At 39.1% G+C, this 22,570-nt stretch overlaps 1 protein-coding gene across 2 annotated transcripts in view; it reads left to right on the top strand.

Annotated features, from left to right (window-relative positions):
* BTBD9 (BTB domain containing 9) overlaps positions 1-22,570 on the top strand; it is a 206,959-nt gene that overhangs the window by 98,318 nt on the left and 86,071 nt on the right. For both annotated transcript variants that reach the window (XM_032462990.1, XM_032462991.1), the window contains one exon: positions 17,971-18,160. In XM_032462990.1, the coding sequence (XP_032318881.1) occupies positions 17,971-18,160 (190 nt within the window). The remainder of the gene's footprint in view (positions 1-17,970; positions 18,161-22,570) is intronic.

The following is a 22,570-nucleotide window of genomic DNA, read 5'->3' as shown; positions in this document are numbered from 1 at the left end:
CCCTGTTTTCTTTCATTCTTGCTCAAAACCAAGGAACCTGTTGCCCCAAGAGCATTATTATTCTTTTTCCTAGTGATCCTTTGATGAATTAATGTTCAGTAGATGCCTGTTATAGAAAATTGGAAGCACACCCCGGTGAAACCTCAGTGAGCTGTGGAAGCACACTAAAATATATATCATCTGGATATTTTTTATATTATAGACACAACTTTTATATCGATACTATGTTCCGAATGTCACGTCTATTCCCTTCTTGCCACCACTGCTGCTACCACCCTAATGTGCACCCGCCTTCAAGTCTCCCCTGCACTGCTGTCAGGCCTGCCTGCTCAGCAGCATCACTGCATCCTCTCTGGTCCTTCTCATTGTTCTCCACGCTCCTGTTGGGACACTCGTTTGCTCAGAATCACTCAGAGCCTTTCTACCTTCTTAGGGTAAAGTTCACAATCATCACCGTGGCCTGCAGGCCCTGCATGATCAGGTGCCTGTGTACTTCATCTGTACCAATCCCCATGTAGCTCTCTGCATTCAGGCCACAGCTGCCCTTCTATTCCTGGAATGCACTATGCGTTCCCTGACCACAGGACAGGGCTTTGCACTTGCCACCCTCTTTGGAATGCTTCTCGACCTCTCCTCACCCTTACCCTCACCTCATCATACCCCACCCCTTTATCTCAGTAACTTCCTATTGATCCTTTAAGTTTCAGCTTAAATGTCACTTCTGAAGAAAAGTTTTGCCTGACCTTCTACCCCCGGTTTAGGTTAAAGTTTCTTTGTATGATGCTGATAGATCTGGGGCTTTTTCTTTAGAGAACTTAGTTTCATTTGTAAGTTTACATTTGTTCATGTGATTTGATAATAGAAGGGACTGTGTCTGTTTTGTTCACTGCTGTACTCCCAGCATGTGGAATCCCGATATTCAATAAATGTTTGCTGGGTAGGTAGATGGACAGAGGATGGACAGACAGGTGGAAGGAAGGAATGATGAGGACCAGAAGATCAATGCAGTTGCTGGTTCCCATTCTGCTGCTGATTTGTTGTGTAATAAGTAAGACATAATCTGTCAGAGCCTCCAATTTCTCAGCTATAAAATGAAAAAAACTAACCTAATGATCTGTTCTTTTCTTTTTGAACAAGTATCCTTTTGGTGTAGATGGTTGTGTTCATCATTTACCTTAGGTCATAGTACATCGTCCAAGCAAGGCCTCCTCTTTTATTTATATTTCTTCATCTCTGTTGAGCCCCACTCTTGCTCCCCTCCCCGTGGGACTATCTCTAATATGTTTGACTATGTCCTTAATGATCACATGTATTTGGAAAATCTGTAACATTATGGGATTGTGTATGTGTTTTAATTGTCAAAATGTTTTTATGCTATAAGTCTTACACCTTTTCATACTTTTCTCATCTAATATTATATTTTTATGACCCACACATCATTATTTCTTAATGTTATTCAGTATTTCATCATAATAATTCTGAATATATTTTTAGTGAATTTAGGTAGCTCTTATTTGCCAGACACTAAGGTCTTTACATAAAATCATTTAACCTTCACAAAGTCTTGTAAGGTAGATAGTGTTAATATCTCTCTCACCTGTTTCATTCACTCCCCTGGTGATGGAGACCTAGGTGGCCTTCAGCTTCTTGCTCTCAAAAACAATGCTGGAGTGAATTTCTGTGTTTCCGTTTCCTTTGTATCTGCGTGAGGATTTTTCTGAGACCTGTACTCAAATGCACGATCCCTGAGTACTAAAGTACATACGTCTAAGCACGCACGTCTTTAATTTTGATCCATGCTGCCAGATTGCCTTCCTGCAGGGCAGTGCCAGTTTATGTTCCCTCCACCAGGAGTGCATGAGAGCCGTGTTTCTCCACGTGTCCACACCCACACTAAACACTTTGCCATTATGCCACTACTCTTTGCCATTATGATGGCCTTAAAGTAGTGTCTCGTTGTTTTGACCTGCGTTTCTCTGATTACCCATGTTTTATTTTGTTTTGCCACTGCTGCTGCTGCTACCCTAGAGGAAACCTCCACCGTGTCTCCTCACTACTGCCCTCATCTGCCTACTCATGGGTCTCCCCACATCCTCTCTAATCCTCATTGTCCTCCGCGCTCCGGCTGGAGTAATCTTATTGGAACACTCCTTTGCTCAAAATCACTCTTTAATCCACTGAAATGGTAGATGTTCTGATCATGATCCATACTTGCATTCCTAGGATAATAACTACTTGGACATATGTATTTTCTAAATAATTACTGGATTTGTTGGCTAATAATTATTTTAGAGTTTTTAGACCTATTTTCTGAAAGTGAGCCTATAAAAATTTTTTTTTATTGAAGTATAGTCAGTTACAATGTGTCAATTTCTGGTGTACAGCACAATGTCCTAGTCATATATATACATATATATATATATATATATATATATATATATATATATATATACACACACACACACACACACACACACATACATACATGTTTGTTTTCATATCCTTTTTCATTAAAGGTTATTACAAGATACTGAATGTAGTTCCCTGTGCTATATGGAAGAAATTTGTTTTTTTTTTATCTATTTTTATATGTAGTGGTTAACATTTGGGGCCTATAAATTTCTTTTCTTATCCTGTCTCTAAATAATTTTATAACCAAAGTTATATTAAAATGACTTGAGAAGCTTTCCCTACTTTTTTCTGGATCAATATGTAGTAAGATGTAAATGATCTATTCCTTGAACTAAGTGGTTCTTAAGGTTCCTTTTTAACTATAAATGTGATGACTTGATGAGCTACCGTGGCTGTGAGTTTCTCACCAGTGCTTCACTGATTGTGTGGGTGTCAAGCAGATTCACATGTTTCCAAGAGCTCAGTGATGTCAGAAGGGATTAATCTACTATGGTCACAAAATGGTATGTTTTCCAAATGGGCTGAAATGGGGGTTCCATAGTCAATTGGTATCTATTTTTATTCACTTGTTTTATTAAATTTTAGTCACAAAACTTTTGGTGTATAAGCTGTACCTAATGGGTTATAAAGGACCGCTCCTAGAGTCCTCCCACCCCAGCTGATTTACTGGACTCTAGTTTCCTTCCCCATAGAAACACGATGCTTTATGTTACTTCCTCCTGTCTTTCCTGCCGCACTCTTCTCCTTCCTGTCTGTCTAATTTGTATGGCTCTGGAGGGGAATTGGGTTCTTTGAGCCCAAAGACAAAGAAATTGCCTGAAGAGTTAGTTTTGGCAAGATTGGAATAGTGGATTGCAGAGAGAAGGGATTTGATCTCTGCAAATTGTCAGGTGATAGAAAAGAAATTCTCCTGCTGGTATGGAGTATCATGATGGAGAGATTCTAGGGTACACACAGGGTGTTGGTGGCAGCACCCAGTGGCTTTAAAGAAGTTGGGCGGGGCACACTCAGTCTCATCAGTTTAAGCTACTTCAGTAAGCTTTGCATCATGAGTCTCTGAATCTCACTCTCAGAGATAGAATGAAATCAGAACACATGATATTGCTATTCAGACATCTCTCATTCTTCTTAGTACATGTTACTTTAAACCGTAGTAGTAATTTTCATATGTTATTTTTATTTCTCATTTGGCTGAGGACATAGAGCATGCAGAGAAGATTATTCATCAGACTGTGACTACCTGGCATACACAGTCCATATAATGGTAGTTAAGCTGAGATCCAGAGACTGACAAACTATAAAATCTAAAAGGCAGAATTTCTTACGGTAGATGGTTATAATAATTTTATATCTCAGTATTTTACATATGTGACATTTTGTATAATAAACAATTAACTGCCTGCTTTTGGCATTTTAAAGTTAACGTGGAGAGAGTAATAAAACAGATACTGTAAACATCACCTCCCAAAGTGAAGTGCTAAATGGCTCTGGCCTCTGGGAGGGTGAGACCTAATTATTCCTCATAGTGCACTCTGTACCTTTTTACTGCCAGTTTGGGTTTCATTGTCTTTGATAAACAAGATAATTGATATAAATGAGTGTGATCCTGTAAAATGGTTCCCCAATTGCAGGTTTTCATGCTGGAGGTATAATTTTCTTTGTGGCACATTACTGTTAATCTTTAAATGGGTGGGTTGGTAATCTGCCTTTCATACGAGGACATTAGGTGAGTTTCTCCTGATAAAAACACTGAGTGTAACCAGGGCACAGGAACAAATGACTTATGATCCCACTAATGAGCAAGAGCACATGGATTTTTGAATGCAAGAGAACGACCCTGGAGGTGAAAAGGAGGTGCAGTCCCCTCAGGAAGAGGACAGAGTCAGTGTGTGCTCAAAGAGGGGTCTGGCCACGCTCGACTTCTCCTCCTGCCCCAGCCCCAGCTCTTAGCACTTCAAATGCTTATGTTGCACTGGCTGACCTACTGCTGAAGATCTCAAGCAAGGAAGGCCTAATGTGCTTTCTTTTCTTATTTGGTGGAAAAAGACTGAGGCTTTGCAAAGCCACTATTTTAAAAATTTATTTATTTATTTTAAATTTAAACAGAATCTTTTATTGAAAACTTATTGATTTGCAATGTCGTATTAGTTTCTGGTGTACAACAAAGTTATTCAGTTATACATATATATATTCTTTTTCATTATAGGCCATTACAAGACATTGAATATAGTTCCCTGTGCTCTACACTGGGACCTTGTTTTTTTAATCTATTTTATGTATAGTAGTTAGTATCTGCTAATCCCAAACTCCTAATTTATCTCTCCCCCATTCCTTTTCCCCTTTGGTAACTCTAAGTTTGTTTTTTGGGTCTGTGAGTCTGTTTCTCAATACTACCATGTTAAATTTATCCTCAGCATTTTCAGTCTTCTGTTGGAAGGCTCTCTTTAGGAATTGTCAAGGGATGTATGTTTGCACCCAGTGGGGAAGTCTAGAGTAAAATCATTGACAGTTTGCTTTGAAGAACCCATTTCTCTTTGTGTATAAAGTACAAGGAAGAGTGAATGAAAAAGTGGGCAAACACTTATGACTTCTCTTAGGCGAGTATTATGCAGCTTAGCACTCGGAATCTTCGTAGTTTAAAAAAGTAATAAATAATGAATAAATATTTACTTGTCTAGGCATCTAAAATTTAGTTTAAAAAACGAATTTAAGCTCATGGCAAGGAAAACCATGGTGAAATGAGATTTCTCCCAGGACTGTTCTCTTTGGCAGTGTTATCACACAGCCTTTCAGAGATCCAGCATGCTAAGGGGTAGTCTGCTGTCCAGTTGAATGTCATCTCTTCACCGAATGGATGGGCTGTCTCCCTCCCTCTCACTCACTCTGGAAAGGTTAGCCTTTCTTCAGAATAGTACAGGTTTTTCCAGCAACATCTGTCAACTTGGCAATGAGCACACCCTAAGGAAATTATGAACATTTGAAGACCATCTAAATACTGTAGAGGACCTTTCCTCTCCCTCTTCTCTCCTCTCCCCCTGCTCCCCCTCCTGACTTCCCCCAGGAAGAGTAGAGCACCCACATAGCATTTATCACTGTCCATATCACTGATAAATTGTAAGCCTATTTATGTCTGTGATTTTTTTAAAAATGTATTTTGTTTTGATTTGTTCACTCGGTTGTGATGGCTCTTGAAACCTCAAAGCAGTGACTGTCCTAGAAGGCAGACTGTGGGCAGACCCCTTTGTTTAATGAAAAGAGATCCCCAGCCACTGTACTGTTAGCACAAAGAGCCTCCTTTGGTCTTATGACTCGGATGATCTTGATCTGATTCAGTAGGTCAGAAATTGCTGTGCCCAGCAAATATCGACCAGAAGGAACTGCTTTCTTGGTTATTCTGAAACTGCCAGCTGCATATTACACTAGCAGGTGCTAATAGTTTTTTCGCTGGTCAGTAGAATTGTTATTGGTTCTTCCTTCCCCTGCCACCTATTCTTGTACAATTACAGGGTGGCTCATGAGAATAAACATCTCCCCTCTTGGGTAATACCCAGATTTCTGAAATGCTGGTCTCACCACCCTTTCCATCTAGAGAAAGGTCTGGCTCTCATGGTTAGGGAAGTACCAAGCCTGGATCTTATGATTCTCTGGAAATCTCAAGATGCTTCTGTAAACATGATCTAATTTATTCTTTCAGTATTCATAAGAAGGTAGAGAGAAGGGATTATTCTCTTTATGGGTAAAGAAGCTGAGTTATGGGGCAGTTCAGTGGTCTCCTCGAGATTGCGTAGGAAACGGCTTACAGAACTGAGTTTTTCAGGTACCTGCCTTCCAGTCCATTGCTTTGTCCAGTGGACGATTGAGCTGTGGGCAGGCAGGAGGGGCAGACATTTTTCCCCTCTCAGAATTAAGTACGTAGCATGATGCAAAGAGATCTAGAACTCAGAAATAAGACAGCTACCAACATGCTTATTATAAAGTTCTGTTTAAAAATACTTGGACCCACTTTTCATTTCCCAAAGCACTAAGTGTAAACCATTAAAAGAATAATTAATTGAAAATAGTAGCAGAAGGTGATTTTTAAATTGCCTTTTATTGTATTTTACACAAAACTTTCCATCACACAGCGTAAGTCTACTGGAAAACATGATTCTGTTGCCTCAATCTAGATTAATTTTGGCCTCCAGAAGGCAGTGTAAATTGTATGTGTTGCTGAGGTTTTTTTTCTGATAACTCCTTTACTGAGGAGTATGAATAAAGTTGTTCCAGGTCATTTGCAAGACTTTGATTGTCAGTCTTTGAAGCTAGGTAGACAAAGTTCCCCAGGGACCCCCAGTTTACCTGTTGGGGAGGCAAAGCCTCAGTCTCTCCCAGGGGATAGCTCAACTTCCCCACAGCCCTGGGCTGGCCCCCCAGGCTGAAACAGGGAGAGCCCAGGAAGGCAAGTTTTCCCTCAGCCGTCCTGTGGGGTTAGATTAGAGTCTCAGTTCTGAGAGCTCAATATTCAGAAGTTAACACTCACATTTACTGGTATGTTTCTTCTAAATTTCAGTCACACTCCCTTGAGATTCTCAGAGTCTTTCCTTCTCACACAACTCAGTCCAGTATGGTTTGTGGGAACTAAGATATTTGAAAGTTTGGTGTCATTTCCAACCTTTTTCTCTCCGCTTCCAAAATCTGTGGCAGGAAGTTTCTGCCAAAGTGGAATTTTAGGAGCATACTGGACACAGATCTGATTGTAAAAATGTACAAAACTCCACTAATGTTTGAGTGCCTCACTGCTGATAACTACTGTTAGTAGAAACTCAAATTTTACATTTATTGATAATGTTAAAGGACCATCATTCAGGATCTTAAGACTCAAGAGTTAGCTATTATCCCAGAATCATTCTGACTTAAAATTGTTAAAGTTTGAATCAGATGCATCTTCCAGCTTAAAATTAAAAAAAAAAAAAAAAAAGAAATAAAAAGAGAAAAGCTCTATTTTGTTAAAGGATGGTTTAAAAAAAATACACACAGAAATTTCCTTGCAAACCACAACTTCTTTTGTGGACATTTTAAAAACCTTTGGACATCCTTTGTTCTGTGCTTAGCATGAATGAGAAATATTCCCTCAAGCTATGGTGTGACATCTCTTATCTCAAGTCACAGAATTGTGGCCTGACAAGACCTTTCAGCCAGTAGCATGGAACAAAAATAACTCTGTTGATTTCAACATCTTTTAGGACATAAGGAAAAATAAATCCATGTAGAACTCTTATGATACTACTCATAGAAAAGATGTGCTTTACATTACAACTTTAAAAAAATTTTTTGAGAAACCATTTCCAAAACTTGCAAGACAGATTTCAATGACTGTCTGTATGTTAGGTATTTCCCTCAGCTTGAATACTTTGTCCTGATGCGGGGGGCAGATGTAACTCTCTTTCTCTGACACATCATGTCCAGAGAAAAAGGGAAGCATCACCCCAATGAGATACTGCCTTTTAGTTCAAATACAGAACGGAATGTTTGGGATATCTTTTTTCTTACATCTGGAGATTCCTTTGTCTGAAATTTAAAGGGCCTTGCCTGCAGAGTGAATCCCTCTTTGATACACTGCAGCGGTTACTGGTGTTAAACATCTGTTGCTTGATTCTTGAAGGTCTTTTTGAATTGAAGTTTTTCACAGCTAAAACCTCCAGTGTGAATGCTGGAGTTTGAAAACTACACAAACAGAGTAAAACTCCTAAGCAGTTGGTTCTGGAACATACTTTCTCTCAAAGGCCCCAGGGTAAGAGAGAATTCACTGATCCTGGTGAACTTGCACATTTGAGACCCACAGCCCCCACGTGACCCCCCATCTCAACTTTGCTCCTGGGAATAGCCACCTCTGATTTCTCATCTTCGCCTTCTAGAAAACTGCCATTTTCTCTGAAATGTTTGGTGCTCTAGCTTGATGAAGTTACAAAGTTTGCATATTTTGGGAGGAGGGAAAGCCACACTGAAAGTTTGGAAAGGTGTTAACTCTTCCTGTCACTGGCTAAATAGAGCCCAGCGTAATTGTCAAAAGTCCTTGCAATCTCAAGATATGGTGTGATTTGGGCAACCTTGGCAATGTCAGAATTGGCGCTGTAACAGGAATGATGAGAACACTGAGGTGTATACTAACTGAAACAGACAGAAATGAGAACAGGAGAAAGGGAAAGAGGCTCAGAGAAATGCGGCTCCTGCTTCAAAAGGCATGGTCTCGTTTCTTCCCATGGGCTTCCCACAGCAGATATGGAGAGGTGGTCACTACTGAGTCCTTTGCAGTTATGTTAGGAAGCAGGCTTTTCACAGAGCTGGGAACTGGGGTAAAATTTGGGGAAGGAAGTGTTTATAAAGGGTTTTTCTTTAGCGATGTAGTATATGGTTTTTTTAACTTGATAGCTAAAACTAGGAATTACTGTAACTCGTAGCCAGTGTTGCAGAATGCATTTCCTTAGCTTTTTGATAGATTTCAAGGAAGATGGGCTTATGCTCCAATTAGCTGTTGTTCTTTTACAGCTGTTCAGACGTAACAGCTGTGAGTATTTCTTCCTGTAGAGTAAGTTGACAGAAGGTTGGATCTCAGCTGGGTTGGAAGGTTGCCTGGTCAGCAGCAAGTTCCTCTGCAGGCCTAGGAATGGGCCCCTGGGGGGTGAGCTCCTCTTTCTAAAAAAGTGTAGGTCTGTATAGGGGAATATCTATGTGTGACCTTAAGCTACTGTCCTAGGTGTCTTTGTGAAGGATATACTTTGTATCTCTGAAACTCTTGGCAATGGAAAAGAATCTAGTCTGAGTCTATTAAGCACCTGATGACTGTGTGAACCACTGTGCTGTTAGAAAACAATTTGTAATGAAAACAGCCAGGAAACACTGAATGAAGCCCAACACAAGCACTGTTTTTGAAGATGACAGTCCTCTCTAAGTGCTATTTCATTTTTTAAAAATCTGCTTCAAGTGGGTTTTTCCCCATACCTCTCAAAGGTGATCTCTGGAGACAGTTAAATAACATGTCAGTCTTATCTTTAAATATAGCTGGTACAGGTGGCACTCAGGTCATGTCCTAGTGAAGTAATACTGCCTTTTAAAACATTTATTACTCCTGAATTAAATTTACGGGCAGCTTGTTGGCCACCCCTGGTGCTGCGTAAGAACAGAGAACAGTAAAATTGTTTTCAGATCACTTTTTCTGCAGTTCCCCACAGTCTGAGTCATCCCAATATTCATACACTTGCAGAATGTATACACTTTGTTAACATGCAGCTTTTGCATTCAGAAGCAGCAAATTAAATTTGTCTGAGCAGAATTGCTATTGTACAGAGGGGGAAAAGTAATTTCTGCTCAAGCACTTCCCCTTTGCCTTTGCTCCTAGCACAGGCTTTTGTAATAATAGGCATGTAGCTGAAGAATGGCAAAGGAAAACCAGGAAGAGACAGACTCAGGATGCTGGATTTTGGCAGGATGGTTTTGTAAACAAAGTGACACAAATTGGGGCAGAAATTCCAGTGGGACAAGGGAGGAAACTGGAAGACTGGAAATACAGCACAAAGCTGAGTCCCATCCAGATGGTGTTTTTAATAAATTTATCAGACGCATATGAAAGACGGTAATGAACATTCAAGTGGGGAGTGGCCCGACCCCTGTGAGACGGAGAAACAGTATGGCACCTTCTGTGCATTGCAGTCAGTTAGAATCAGTCTCTAATTTTTCCCAGGAAAAAACACCACAGAACGTATCCAAACCATTGAGTAATTATTAGGCAGTCCAACTAGGCAGGCTGAGGTTTGTGTTTCTAGGAAGAAGAATTAATAACAGAATTATTTCCTGCTGAAATGGAGGAAGGGGCCTGTGACATCTGGGTCAAACCTCTTCTGTGAGGACGACTCTAGTGTGACTAAAGCAGATAGGATCCCATCAGGCATAAAAGAGCATTTATAGTCTTTAAAAGCTTAAATGTTATGTACATTCCTCCTCTTCCTCCTGTTCTGCCCCAAATGGTTTCTCCATGAGAAAATATTTTAGTCTACTATGAATAACCAAACTTGCTGTATGTGGGATAAACTTTTAGGTGAAGAGAAGTTGAGAGAGCTGAAGGTGTGTGTATGCTTATAAAGCAGCTCTTCTGCAGTGGGCATGTTTTTCTTTTTACTGTTTAGGTCAGGACCCAGAGATTGATCATATTTTACTTTTCTAAGAAAACTTTCCCTGAGAAAGCAATTTTTTTTCTGCTTTATTCAGTAACTTTTAGACTTTCTAGCTTTGAGTAAGGAGCTATGTTAAGCAAGGTTAAGTGTCACAACCTACATAGGAGTGATTTTCCAGCTCTGATTCATTCATTTAGCAGATATTTATTTAATACCCACTATATGCTAGGCACTGTTTCTGGGCAGTTGGGAAGCAGTGAAAAAAAAGAAACAAAAGTTTCTGCTCCTATGAAACTCACATTTATAAATCTCTGATTGTCAAATTAGATCAGATTGAGATGCTGATTTGGATGTTAAGAATCAGCACAGTGCTGGAATGATGGTCTCATCTTGGTTATTTACAGAAAGTCATTATCCACAGGGTTTGTGCCCAGGTCCCTATCCTTCTCTTCTTTCAGCCTTTTGGCTTCATTTGGTCATTATATTGTTAATTTGACTCATTATTAAGAAAACAGGAATGAGAATAAGAAAAGTGGTGATCTTCTGATTTTATTTCTTATGAAGTAAATACTAGTTGCTAGTAGAGTTTAGCAAAAGCTATTTCCTGAAAGGAAATTTTGGAGTTAGGGTAAATGGACTAATACAGTCCATCTCTGTGAATTTGTTGAGATGTGTCTGTGTTTATCTTGTTGGGCACCCTTTGTATATCCAGGCTTTCGCTGAAAAACATTAATGAACAATTATGTCAAGATCAAAGTGGAAACTATGGAATACTGTTCTCCAGCACATAGATACGGGATTTTTTGTTACGAAGGCAAAATTCTTTAATATAACCTATGTTAGACTACCTTAAGATTCCAGAGGGTCAGAGGGTGATATTGCTAGGGCAGTTTTGCTTAGAGAAAATGTTGGAGACTGAAAGAATCTTCTTTAGTAAACCCATTTATAAATACGTCTTTAGAAAAGCAATTCTGAGTGCTTATCCCAGCCTTGTTTCCCAAAGAGCTTGAACCATATCAGTAATGATTTTGTGATTGTCTCTGATGCTGCTGCACTAATTGACCACTAGTTAAAATCAGATTATCGAGGGATGAAATTGCGAAGCAGTAAGTTAGCTTAGGAGGAAATTGACAAGCTCAGGGAGAGTCAACAAAGACAGCAGTTAAGACCCAGTGGATACTACAGAGGGCATCAGCATTCAAAAGAATCCCCAAAGATTTATTCTTTCAAACCCCCTGAAATCACTTGCATCTTTCTGGTTTTGATAAAAACAGTTAAAATATGTAGAACTTAAAAATTTTGTTCAATATTCCATTTGTGCAAAAGAATATAAGGAACATATATGTAAAGTTTGGAGAGCAGGAACACTCACCCAGCCTGAGAAACAGAACACTACCAAAGCTTCAGAGCTGTTTGTGTGTTCCTCCCCTAGGTGCGTTCTCACTGCCTTCCTATCCATAGGTCACCATTCATCTGAATTTTAGTGTTTACTGTTTCCCAGTTCTCCTTTCTAATCTCACCACGTGGGTGAGATTCACTAGGTGTCTATCACTAAACATTAGAAATGGAATTATACCCTTTGTATTTTTCTGACTTCCTCTTCTTAACTTTCTTTGTGAGATTGACCCTTGTTGATACACATAACTCCAGTTCATTTATTTTCAATACTGGGTAGTTTTTGTTTGGTAGTGAAACTTTAAAACTCAACGGACAGGTTAAATAGCAGATGAGACACACCTGAAGAGAATTAGTGACCACAGATAGTAATTTTAAGAAATTAACCAGAATGCTTCAAAAAGAGGAAAAGAAGGCGGAAAATGAAAGGAAGGTTAAAAAATATAGAAGATGGAATGAAAAATCCCAGCAGAGTTCTAATGGGAATTCTAGAAGAAGTTAAAACAGAAAATGAAGGATAATCAATACTCACAGAAATAATGGTCATAATGTTCCAGACTTGATAAAAGCCATATATGCTCATATTCAGTCCTGAGCAGGATAAATCTAATCTACATCTACGTACAACATAGTGAAGTTGCAAAATACCTAAAACAAAAAGAAAACCTTAAAATTAACTGTAGAGGGAAAAAAATTATAACAGAAGGATAGCAGACTTTAGTAGACATAACAGTAGAAGCCAGAAGACTGTGGAATAATATCTTGAAAATGCTGAGGAGAAACAACTTTTCACTTAGAGTTCTATACCCAAATAAACTGTTTTTCAAGAGTGGTGGCAAAATACACTTTCAAACAAAAATTTTGCTGAGCTCTGGTGGGTGTGTCTTAGAAAGAAGGAAGTTGGACCAAGAAGAAAGGAGAATATAAAAAAAAAAGTAATGGTGAATAAATTGGTGAATGTGGATAAATAAGCTTTGACTATGAAATAATGATTTTTTAAAAATGACTGATTGAGAAAGTATAAAACAAGGTAGAACTAAAATGTTAGATATGAATAACAAGCCAGGAGGCAAGAGATTTGTATGAAAGTGTTAAGATCTTTTATATTGTTCAGGAGAAGGGAATATGTGACTTTTAATTTTAAACATTGTTAAGTCTGGTATACACGTCTGAAATGTAGTAAAAGAGTAGAATTAGAGTTTATAACTTCAAAACTAAATCAATAAAGATAGCTGATAGCTGTTGGGGAAAATAAAGGAAACTTAATCCATCAGAAAACAGGAACAGAGTGGACAGAGAAGTGGAGGAAGCAGCAGAAAAAAAAACAAACTTGTAAATAGGAAATAAAAGTGAATTAATGTACATCAGTAATAACACTGTAACTCATATAAATCTTTCAGTTAAAAGACAAAGGGCACTGAATTTCTCAAAAGCCCAGTTATATGTTATTTACAAGAGACCAGAAAAGTAGAAGAGTGATACTAAGGAAATAGTAGCCAAAATAAAAGTGCTATATTTATTTGACGTCAGACAATGTAGATTTTAGGGTGAAGGCATTATTAGAAGTAAAAAGTGATATTACATAATGAAGAAAGGTTCATTCCATCAGTAAGATGTAATTCTAAAATGATATACATGAAATGACATGGTCTCAAAATATATAAAGCAAAAATTGACAGAATTATAAGGAGAAATTGATAGATCTGTTCATAACGGGAGATTTAAATGAACTTCTTCTAGTAGTAATTAGTAGCCATATAAGTAATTTGAACAACACAGTAAGTTTGATAAAATAAATATATATAGAACCATACACCTCCCAAATTAGAGAATACACATTCTTTTCAGGCACATGTAAAATATTAGTAAGAATTAACCATGTACTAGGACACAAAAGAGCATATCTTAACAAATTCTACAGTCAGTATCATACAGACCACACTTTTTTATCCATATTGCAATGTAATTTAAAATCAGTAACAAAAAGATAACTTGAAAAGTTAAAAACATACTTATGAATAATTTATGGATCAAAGAAAAATCATAATGGAAATTAGAAATCCTTAGATGCAATCAACTTTTAAAACACTGTCAGACAAACCCAAACTGAGGAACATTCTACACAATACCTCACCAGTACTCTTCAAAACACTGTATGTCAAAACTTAAAGGATAAAGATAAAGCAGGACTTAGAGGTAAAATATTAGCTTTAAATGCTTTTATTAGAAAAGAAGAAAAATTAATGAGTTAAGCATTTGCTTCAGATATTTAAAAAAAATAGAATAAATCCAAGGGATTAGAAGGAAGAAATAATAAAAAGAGCAGAATTTAGTGAAGTAGGAAATAAAAAAAAGAATCAGCAAAATCAAAAATTGGTTTCTTGAAAATACTAATAAAGTAGACAAACGTGTATAGGACTGATCAAAAAAGAAAGAAAAGGTACAAATAAGATATTTGGAATAGTAAAGAGAATATACTTGTGAATAATTTTATGCCAGTGTTCTTGAAAACTTAAAACAAGATGAAAATTTTCCCTGAAAGGGCCAAGAATATCTAAGGTAATTTTGAAGAAGAAAGGAGAAGGGGAAGGAAAGGGAGGAAAGGTGTTCACTTTAGCAGATTTTAAGATAATGTAAAATTACAGTAATTAAAGCAGCATAGTAATATGTCTGGAGAAAACTCCAATTCAAAAAGATCCATGCACCCCAGTGTTCAGCGCAGCACTATTTACAAAAGCTAAGGCGTGGAAACAGCCCCAGTGTCCATCTACAGATGATTGGATAGGGAAGTTGCGGTATATATAAATAATAGAATAATACTCAGCCATAAAAAAGAATGAAACAATGGTATTTGCAACATCATGGATGGACCTAGAGATTATCATACTAAGCGAAGTAAGTCAGACAGAGAAAGACAAATATCATATGATATCACTTACATGCAGAATCTAAAAAAATGAGACAAATGAACTTACTTACAAAACAGAAACAGACTCTCAGACATAGAAAACAAACTTATGGTTACCAAAGGGGAAAGGGGTGGAGGAGGGATAAATTAGGGTTTGAGATTAACACACACAAACTGCTATATATAAAATAGATGAACAACAAGGTCCTATGGTATAGCACAGGTAACTGTATTCAGTATCTTATGATAACCTATAATGAAAAAGAGTACGTATATATGTGTATAATTGAATCACTGTGCTGTACACCAGAAACTAACACAATGTTACTTCAATTAAAAAAGAAAGCTGCATGGTAAAGGCAGAAGACTAGGCAAATCAGGGAAACAGTGCAGATCTCATAAAGAGATGTGGATACGTATGAAAACTTCGTATGTGACTAAAGTAACAAATTAGTGGGGGAAAGGATGGACTGTTCACTAAATGGTGCTGGGGAAATTGGCTGACCTTATGAATAAAAGGTGAAAGTAGGTCTGTATTTCATAGGGTACCAAAAATAAATCCTAAACAGATTAAAGAGCCAAATGTGAAAAGCAAAATTTCTTAACTTTTAGAAGAAAATATCGGAAGATATCTTTATGAATTTGGGGTAGGAAAGAATTGATAAACAATAGAGGGAAAGCACAAATCATAAAGGGGAAGATTAAATATTTTAACTTTTAATACATTAACCGAAAAAGGATTGGCACCCTGCCAGTGAGGTGACTCAGCCATGAGTGTAATTCCACTTCCATATATCCATGCATACACACACACATCTCATACATTCCTTGAAGAAACTCTTACCTATGTGCACAAGAAGACACTTGTTTGTAATCACAAAACAGCAGTAACAATCCAAATGTCCCGTTGGTATATTTATACATTGAAATATTTTATAGACTACACAACTAAACTAGATTTATCTGTCTATTGAATGTTCCTGCAGCCTGGTTTAATGTTTGTTGTAGATGTTAATATTGTTGGCCAAATATTCCTTCTTTTGATCACAGAGCAAGGTAGCCGTCTCCTACTCCCTTTGAAGTTAGGTGAGACCCTGTGACTTGCCTTAGCTAATAAAAAAATGTGAGCAAAGTGATGTGTGTTGCTTTGGGGGAAGAGTCTTAAGAGCCAGTTCACTCTCTTCTCACTGCTGCTGTGATTAAGGAAGCACATATCAATACAAAGCCTCCGTCACAAGGTTCCCTGAGTGATACAGTGCTCCGAGCCACCTTGCTGATCATCAGTGAATGCATAGGGTGGGTGAAAAATAAATGTGTGCTATTTAAGCACCTGGGAGAATGGAGACTGTTACTGCAGCCTAAGGCTGCCTACAGTATGATTTTATGTCTCAGCTCAATTTACTGTGTATCTTATGCCACTTCCTTAAGTTCTCTCTTCCAAATCACAGAATACTTCCCCTTTTCCATGAAATAGTGGTACCATGACTTAGCCTCTAAACATAGTCCTTTATCTCTTCTCCTTTCGAAATCATGGAGGACTTGTCTCTAAGCACCTTCTCTGCCAGGAAACTGTCCCCACAGGTTATTTCATGAATGTTTTTGCTTGTTGCTTTGGAGTTAAGCTTCATAGTCAAGGGATTCATCTGCAGAAAATCCATCCCCTCTCTCTTCTTCATGCCCTTTCTCTCTCCTTTATCTGTGGATGGCTGTTCTCATCTGCAGGAAACAAAGCAAGTAGTGAAGGTATATAAGATGAGGGCTCAAGTACAGGCATGCCCAACTTTGGAAAATAAACACGTTGCTTAGAAGATACGTGGAACATTATTTTCCACATCGTTAAAAAGTAAGAAATGTTTTGGCATGATAGTAGTACTTCTCACCTTCTCTCTTTTCACAGAATATATTATTACTGAAAATACAGTATGTATCTAATGAGAAATTGTCTTTTTTTTAATCCACTTAAAAATTATGTAAAGTAAGCTGCAAATCTTGAATGAGAGTAGCTAAGGTTAATTGTAGATTTGGGGAAAATAACTTAAATGTCTGAAGAAAACCCCGGCACCAGTAAATGCACGAAAAAGGTCCCAAGGGACTTAAAAGGCCCTCACCTCTTATCATTCTCTTCTCAGTGTTTAGAGAATTTACATCATTTTTGGACAGCTATCATTTTGTGGAAACCCTAGACTTTTATAAATGAACAGGTTGATGTATATAGAGAGACTCAGAATCAAAACAGCTGGTGTTTCAAAATACAGCAGTTCATGAACAAAGAGACAAGCATATGTGTTGAAATGCTCAGAATAGTAAACAAATAAAAATGGGAAATGAATCATGCCTGAAGGCAACTGTATATTCTGAAAAGGGATTGATACCATGTCCTGGGTTGTTTTCCTGCTTTGTGAATTCTGAAATACTGAATCCATATATATCAAGCTACTTTAAACAAATTAAGTGTAATAAATATGTACACTTTAGAGAATACTGATAAAACATGTGTCTGTGTACCTATTGCCTAGCTTGAGAATAGAACAAGACCTGTAGTTTTGCAGCCCCTCCAAGATTTCATCTCCCCTCTTCCCAGACAGATAATCCTGGATTTAGTGTAATATTTCCCTGAATTTCCTTTTTAGTTTTGTGTTTATGCATGTATTCCTAAACAGAGTAAATTTTTAGTTTTGCCTTTTTAAAAAACTTTGTGTAAATGAACTCATACACCATATTTTTCTGTGCCTTGTTTTTTTCACTCAATATTGTTTTTTGATTCACTCATTTGTATATAGCTGTAGTTCATTAATCTCAATTACTGTGTGGTTTCCCATTGTAGTAATATTTTGCAGTGTATTTATGCATTCTGTATTTTATAGGATATCATGTTTCTTTATAATAAAATTCTTTAGGACTGATTACTATATGTAGTTTGGTTCATTCCAACCTTAGGCTCAACTTTTTAAAAAGCTATTGGGCGTGGAAAATGTGTTCATAACTTGAGATAATCAAGATGCTCTAATTCTGTTTTATCGTTGATAGTAATTAATTTTGTTCATAGCACACTATTGTGATATATTTGGCTTCTTTATCTTGATGCTGAATCTTGTGTTGGATTCACAGTTCCCATGGAGAATGTTGCAACAATTGCCGATTGTGCCAGTGTGATTGAAGGAGTCAGTCGGAGCCGAAATGCCTTGTTGAACGGGGACACCAAGAATTATGATTGGGATTCTGGCTACACATGTCATCAGCTAGGAAGTGGTGCAATTGTGGTTCAGCTGGCACAGCCATACATGATCGGGTCAATACGGTAAGAAGATTCCTTTTCATTCATTCCTTTTAAAATGGAACACACGTGCAATTATGTTTTGACATATTGATGATCCCAGCAACTTCAGTGAAGATACTCTTCTGTTCTTTGCTCTAAATATCAAGAAGGGGGATGGAAAGGAAGGGACAAAGATGTACAAGGTGCTTGTTTGGATTTTCTGGTGAGGAGATGCACCAAAATTAGACTTGTGGAGGGACTGGATTAGGCTTGTGGAGGAAGAGGACTAGGGCCTCATCCTGGATATAGCTTACCTCCTAGTCAAGTCTCACTTTGTATTGGCTAGGGACTTAACAGGATAATGTCAAAAGAGGTTATACAGAGTCAAAAATCATTTTCAGCTTTAATAAATGACTGTATATTAACCAAACAGATCTGAATATGAGACCTGGTTCTAAAAGATCTTTTTAATATGAGTCTTCATGTCTTGGATTTTGGTTGTGGTTTTCATTATGTTTTGCTTTGTTTTGTTTTATGAAGGGAACTTTAACCCAATATTGCTTGATTTGTATGATCATATAATTGTAAAATGTGAGACTGGTGACATCCCCCAGAGGATTTACTTTAGTTCAGGAGAGCCATCTGGGTCTTGAATAGGCTGCCTTTTTTGTTTTTTTAAGGTTCTAAGAAGGTCTCTGAAAGACTAATGTTGTGTGTGTGTGTGTGTGTGTGTGTGTGTGTGTATGTGTACATATATATTTTAATGTACATATTTTACATTATATCTTAGCCTGCCAGGAATAGACGTGTTGGTAAGACATGGCTGCCTTCCCCCCATCATGCTCCATCACATTTGCTTTATTGTTTCCTGTTCTCACTTTAAAGTGAGTATGTGTAAAGAAAAAAATAGCACCAAAAAATAAGGTAGTAGGATTCTAATAGACAAAGGTTTACTGATGTTAGGCTAATAACTACAGAGGTTAATGCTGCTTGTCGGTTCCCTGGGGTACCCTGACAGGTGATGCTGGATTTCTTGGAGAATTCAGACTTTGAATTTCTTTATTTAAATTGTCAGTCTGTTTTCATAAAGGGCCACATACAGGCTGAGTACCACAGGCAACAAATCACAGATAGAGAAGCTTGAGTTCATACTGCAGGCCAGACAACTCACTTTGTGCTTAGGAAGGAGAGGAGACAGGCCACAATCAGTCTGGACAAACTACCAGTGCAAACAAACTTCCGTCAGATAGCAAACAACACCCGCTCCTTGCTTTTTCTCAGCTGTGTGCATTAACTGAAGTAATTATAAGCTATCTATGTAATAAGCCATTCTAGAATTTTTGTCATAAATGGTGTGAAACTTCTCTGAATATTTCCCATTATAGTCTTTTTCTCTTCACTTTGAAAATCTGGAAAACAGTTGTCCTCCTCTTGTCTTATAGTCTCCACAATTTCTTGAAGTTTACCAGTCGTTTCTCTGAGATTACATCTGCAATTTCTTTCAGCAGGCTTCGTGTGTAACTCATCTAAGCAGGGGACTTGAAATCATTTAAATTGACTCTCTTTCTCTCACTTCACCTATTTGGGGCTTCAATGTTCTCTTTATTATGTTTGTTCTGCCATTTCTGATTTGAAGACCAGTCTTCTTGCCAGTGAAGATGGAAGCAAACTGGCAGCTTAGCACCTCTGCCCACTCTCTTTTAATATCCCATGTGTTCTGTCTACTTACCCCACATGTCCCCCATCCCCCCACTCCCCCAGCCACCTAACAATGTTCCATGTGCATCTAGAATTCCATTTTCCTCCCCTTTCCCTGCTCACGTTGCCTCATACCGTGATTTCCTCCTCTCATTCAGTGGTACTGCCCATCTCTCCATCTGCTGAGCCAGAAACATGGGAGTCTTCCTAAATTCCTTCCTTTCCCTCACCTCCCCCACTCAGCCAGTGAGCTGGCAGTACCAGCTCCTACATATCTACAAATCCTTCCTCTCTTCCCCATCTCCACTGCCCTTACCACAGTTGTACCTTTGTCATGCCCCTTCCTAAGAGGATTTATGGTTACTGTTTGCCTTCAGGAGGAAATTCAGACAGAGGCATTAAGAATGACCTGACTACAGCCTTGTCTCCTGCCTCTCCGCCCACCCCTACACGTGCTGTTTCAGCCTGCAGGTATCCAGCTACTTGCAGTTTGGCACGTGTGTCTCGCCTCTCTTACCCCGTGCCTTCAGCTCTGAACATACTGTTCTCATTGCATGTGTCTCTCACCACCTTCTCATTGCCCATTTTTACCTGGCTTTAAAACCCTTTGAAGACTCCATTGCCTCTGGCAGTGCTTCCCTAACCTTCTGTTACCTCCTGGACTGATTTAGACTTCTCCTCTTCAATGATCCCACATGTTCTGTATGTAATTCCTGTCAGAGCATTTGTCATGCTTGTATTATAATTGTTTACTTGCTGCCTCCTCCCAGCCTCACCTGGTACAAAAGCCTTTGGCAACTCAGAATAAGTGTCCCTTGACAGACTGAAAGTGCAGATGAGGTAGTCTATCAAGATAGAAGGGGAAATTATAGTGAGTACAGTAGGAGATCTAGAATTTTAGATCCAGCAGGGACCTCATGAGGTCGTTGCCAAGGTGACAACTCAGAGAGACAAACAGGTTTTTTGTGTGGCGGGGCTACCTTGGCCTCTAGCTCTACTCAGAGAATCGGGGATGCTGAATCTAGCTCCAGAAAAAGGTGTCACCAGAGCTTAAGAGAGAGAAGAGTGCCCATTTGGTTTTCTTTAAATGTGGAATGAAGATGGTTCCCAAAAACAATTTTTCTCTTCCTGACTCAGAGGGGGGATGATGAGCATGAGCACCACCGAAGGCAGAATTGTGTTATCTCGGCACAGTGTGAAGCCTCCAGCTTCCTTAAACCCAGCTATTGCTTTTGCAGTGAGAAAATCCATGCAGCTGAAGCTCCATGTAACTGGCTCAGCGCTCAAAGAGACACGTCTCTGTGAAGCTAGCATTATGTTGTCAGGAACTGCATTTGCCTCTTCTGTGACATTATCAAGAAGAAGGGGAGAGGGATTTCTTAACCGCCAATGCCTGTGGACGATGCTGGATACCCTGGCAGGCCATGGTTAGCAGCAGCTGATGTGCCCGACAGATGTCTATTGACAGGAAACTAGATCAGTGGCATCTCTTCATGGGGATGGGTAATTGACAAGTGACAGGTTGATTAGTCAGTGACATTTGACCCACAGCTTCTATTGCTTGTGATGACTGACTTGCTTTCCTAGTCACTATCCGAAGGAGCCCAGTGATTCTGAGTCAACACCTAGAGGGAGAGCATGGCAGAGCCGAGTGACTAACATTTTCTCCGTCTGAGAGGGAGGAGGTCTGGCAACTCTGGAAGCCCTTCCTCTGGGCGCCCAGTCCCAAGGTGCACTGACTTTAAACGTTCAGGTTTCTTTGTAGAGGATGGACACCAAAGGCAGAGGTCTCAAAGATGAATTATCTTGATCACTGAATTCTTCATTCCCAAGAGAGGACAGAATTATTTTGTAGATGAGATTTCTTTTGTTGGGCTGTTTTCATCCACAGAAACCATTTCTTCCTTTCCTGAGCATTTACCCTATGGCTGGGTGGGCAAGCATAGCTTCTCTCTTGACAGACGATGCCCATAGCTCACCACAGTCAGTGGGAGCCTAATCCTACTGGTATGTCTAGTACTAATAAATACCCTCGTGGTATCCTGGAAAGGCCGACTTTGAAACATGATCTCTGACCATCTCCTCCTCTCCCTCATTTTCATTCATTCATCCAACAAACATTTATGGAGCCTTTTGGGCCTTTTACTGTGTGCCAGGCACTGTTATAAACACTGAGGATACAACATTGAATACAGAAAACAAACATCAGTGCTCTCATAGAACTGATACTGGGCAGGGGTGGGGCAGTGGCGAGTCACCAGTAAACAACACTATTTGTAGTATGTCAGGTATTTCAGAGATGGAGTCATCAGGAGGGAGGACTAGGGGTGAAGTTTTAGACTGAGCAGCCAGGGAAGCTTCACTGTGCAGAGCCTGAAGGATGGCAAGAGCAAGCCATTTGGGGACCTGGGGGATGAGCTGCCCAGGCAGGGGGCTGAGGCCCCCCGTGGTGGAGCACGCATGTCTGGCAGGTTGCGGAGCAGAAAGGAGGCCAAGGTGGTGCAGCAGAGGGAGAGGGGAGAGTCAGAGGCAAGGCGATGGAGGTAACTTTCAGGGAAGATAGCCCTCAGATGTTCTGTTGCTGTTTCTGTATTCAGTCATCATCCCACCCACCGCCACAAACCCATCCGAGTGTTTCACCAGCACCATTAGAGGAGAGTTTTCCTTGCTGAGGAGAGGAGGGGCAGAGCTGGGGAGGCGGTCCTGCCTTTAGAAGCCACCTTCTTTGTTCCTGACCTGCCTTTATCCAGCCAC

The sequence above is a fragment of the Camelus ferus genome, chromosome 20 (genome assembly GCF_009834535.1).
Source record: "Camelus ferus isolate YT-003-E chromosome 20, BCGSAC_Cfer_1.0, whole genome shotgun sequence".
Taxonomy (NCBI): Eukaryota; Metazoa; Chordata; class Mammalia; order Artiodactyla; family Camelidae; genus Camelus; species Camelus ferus.
The sequence above is the reverse complement of the archived record's forward strand: the minus strand, read 5'-3'. Positions and strand labels throughout refer to the sequence as shown.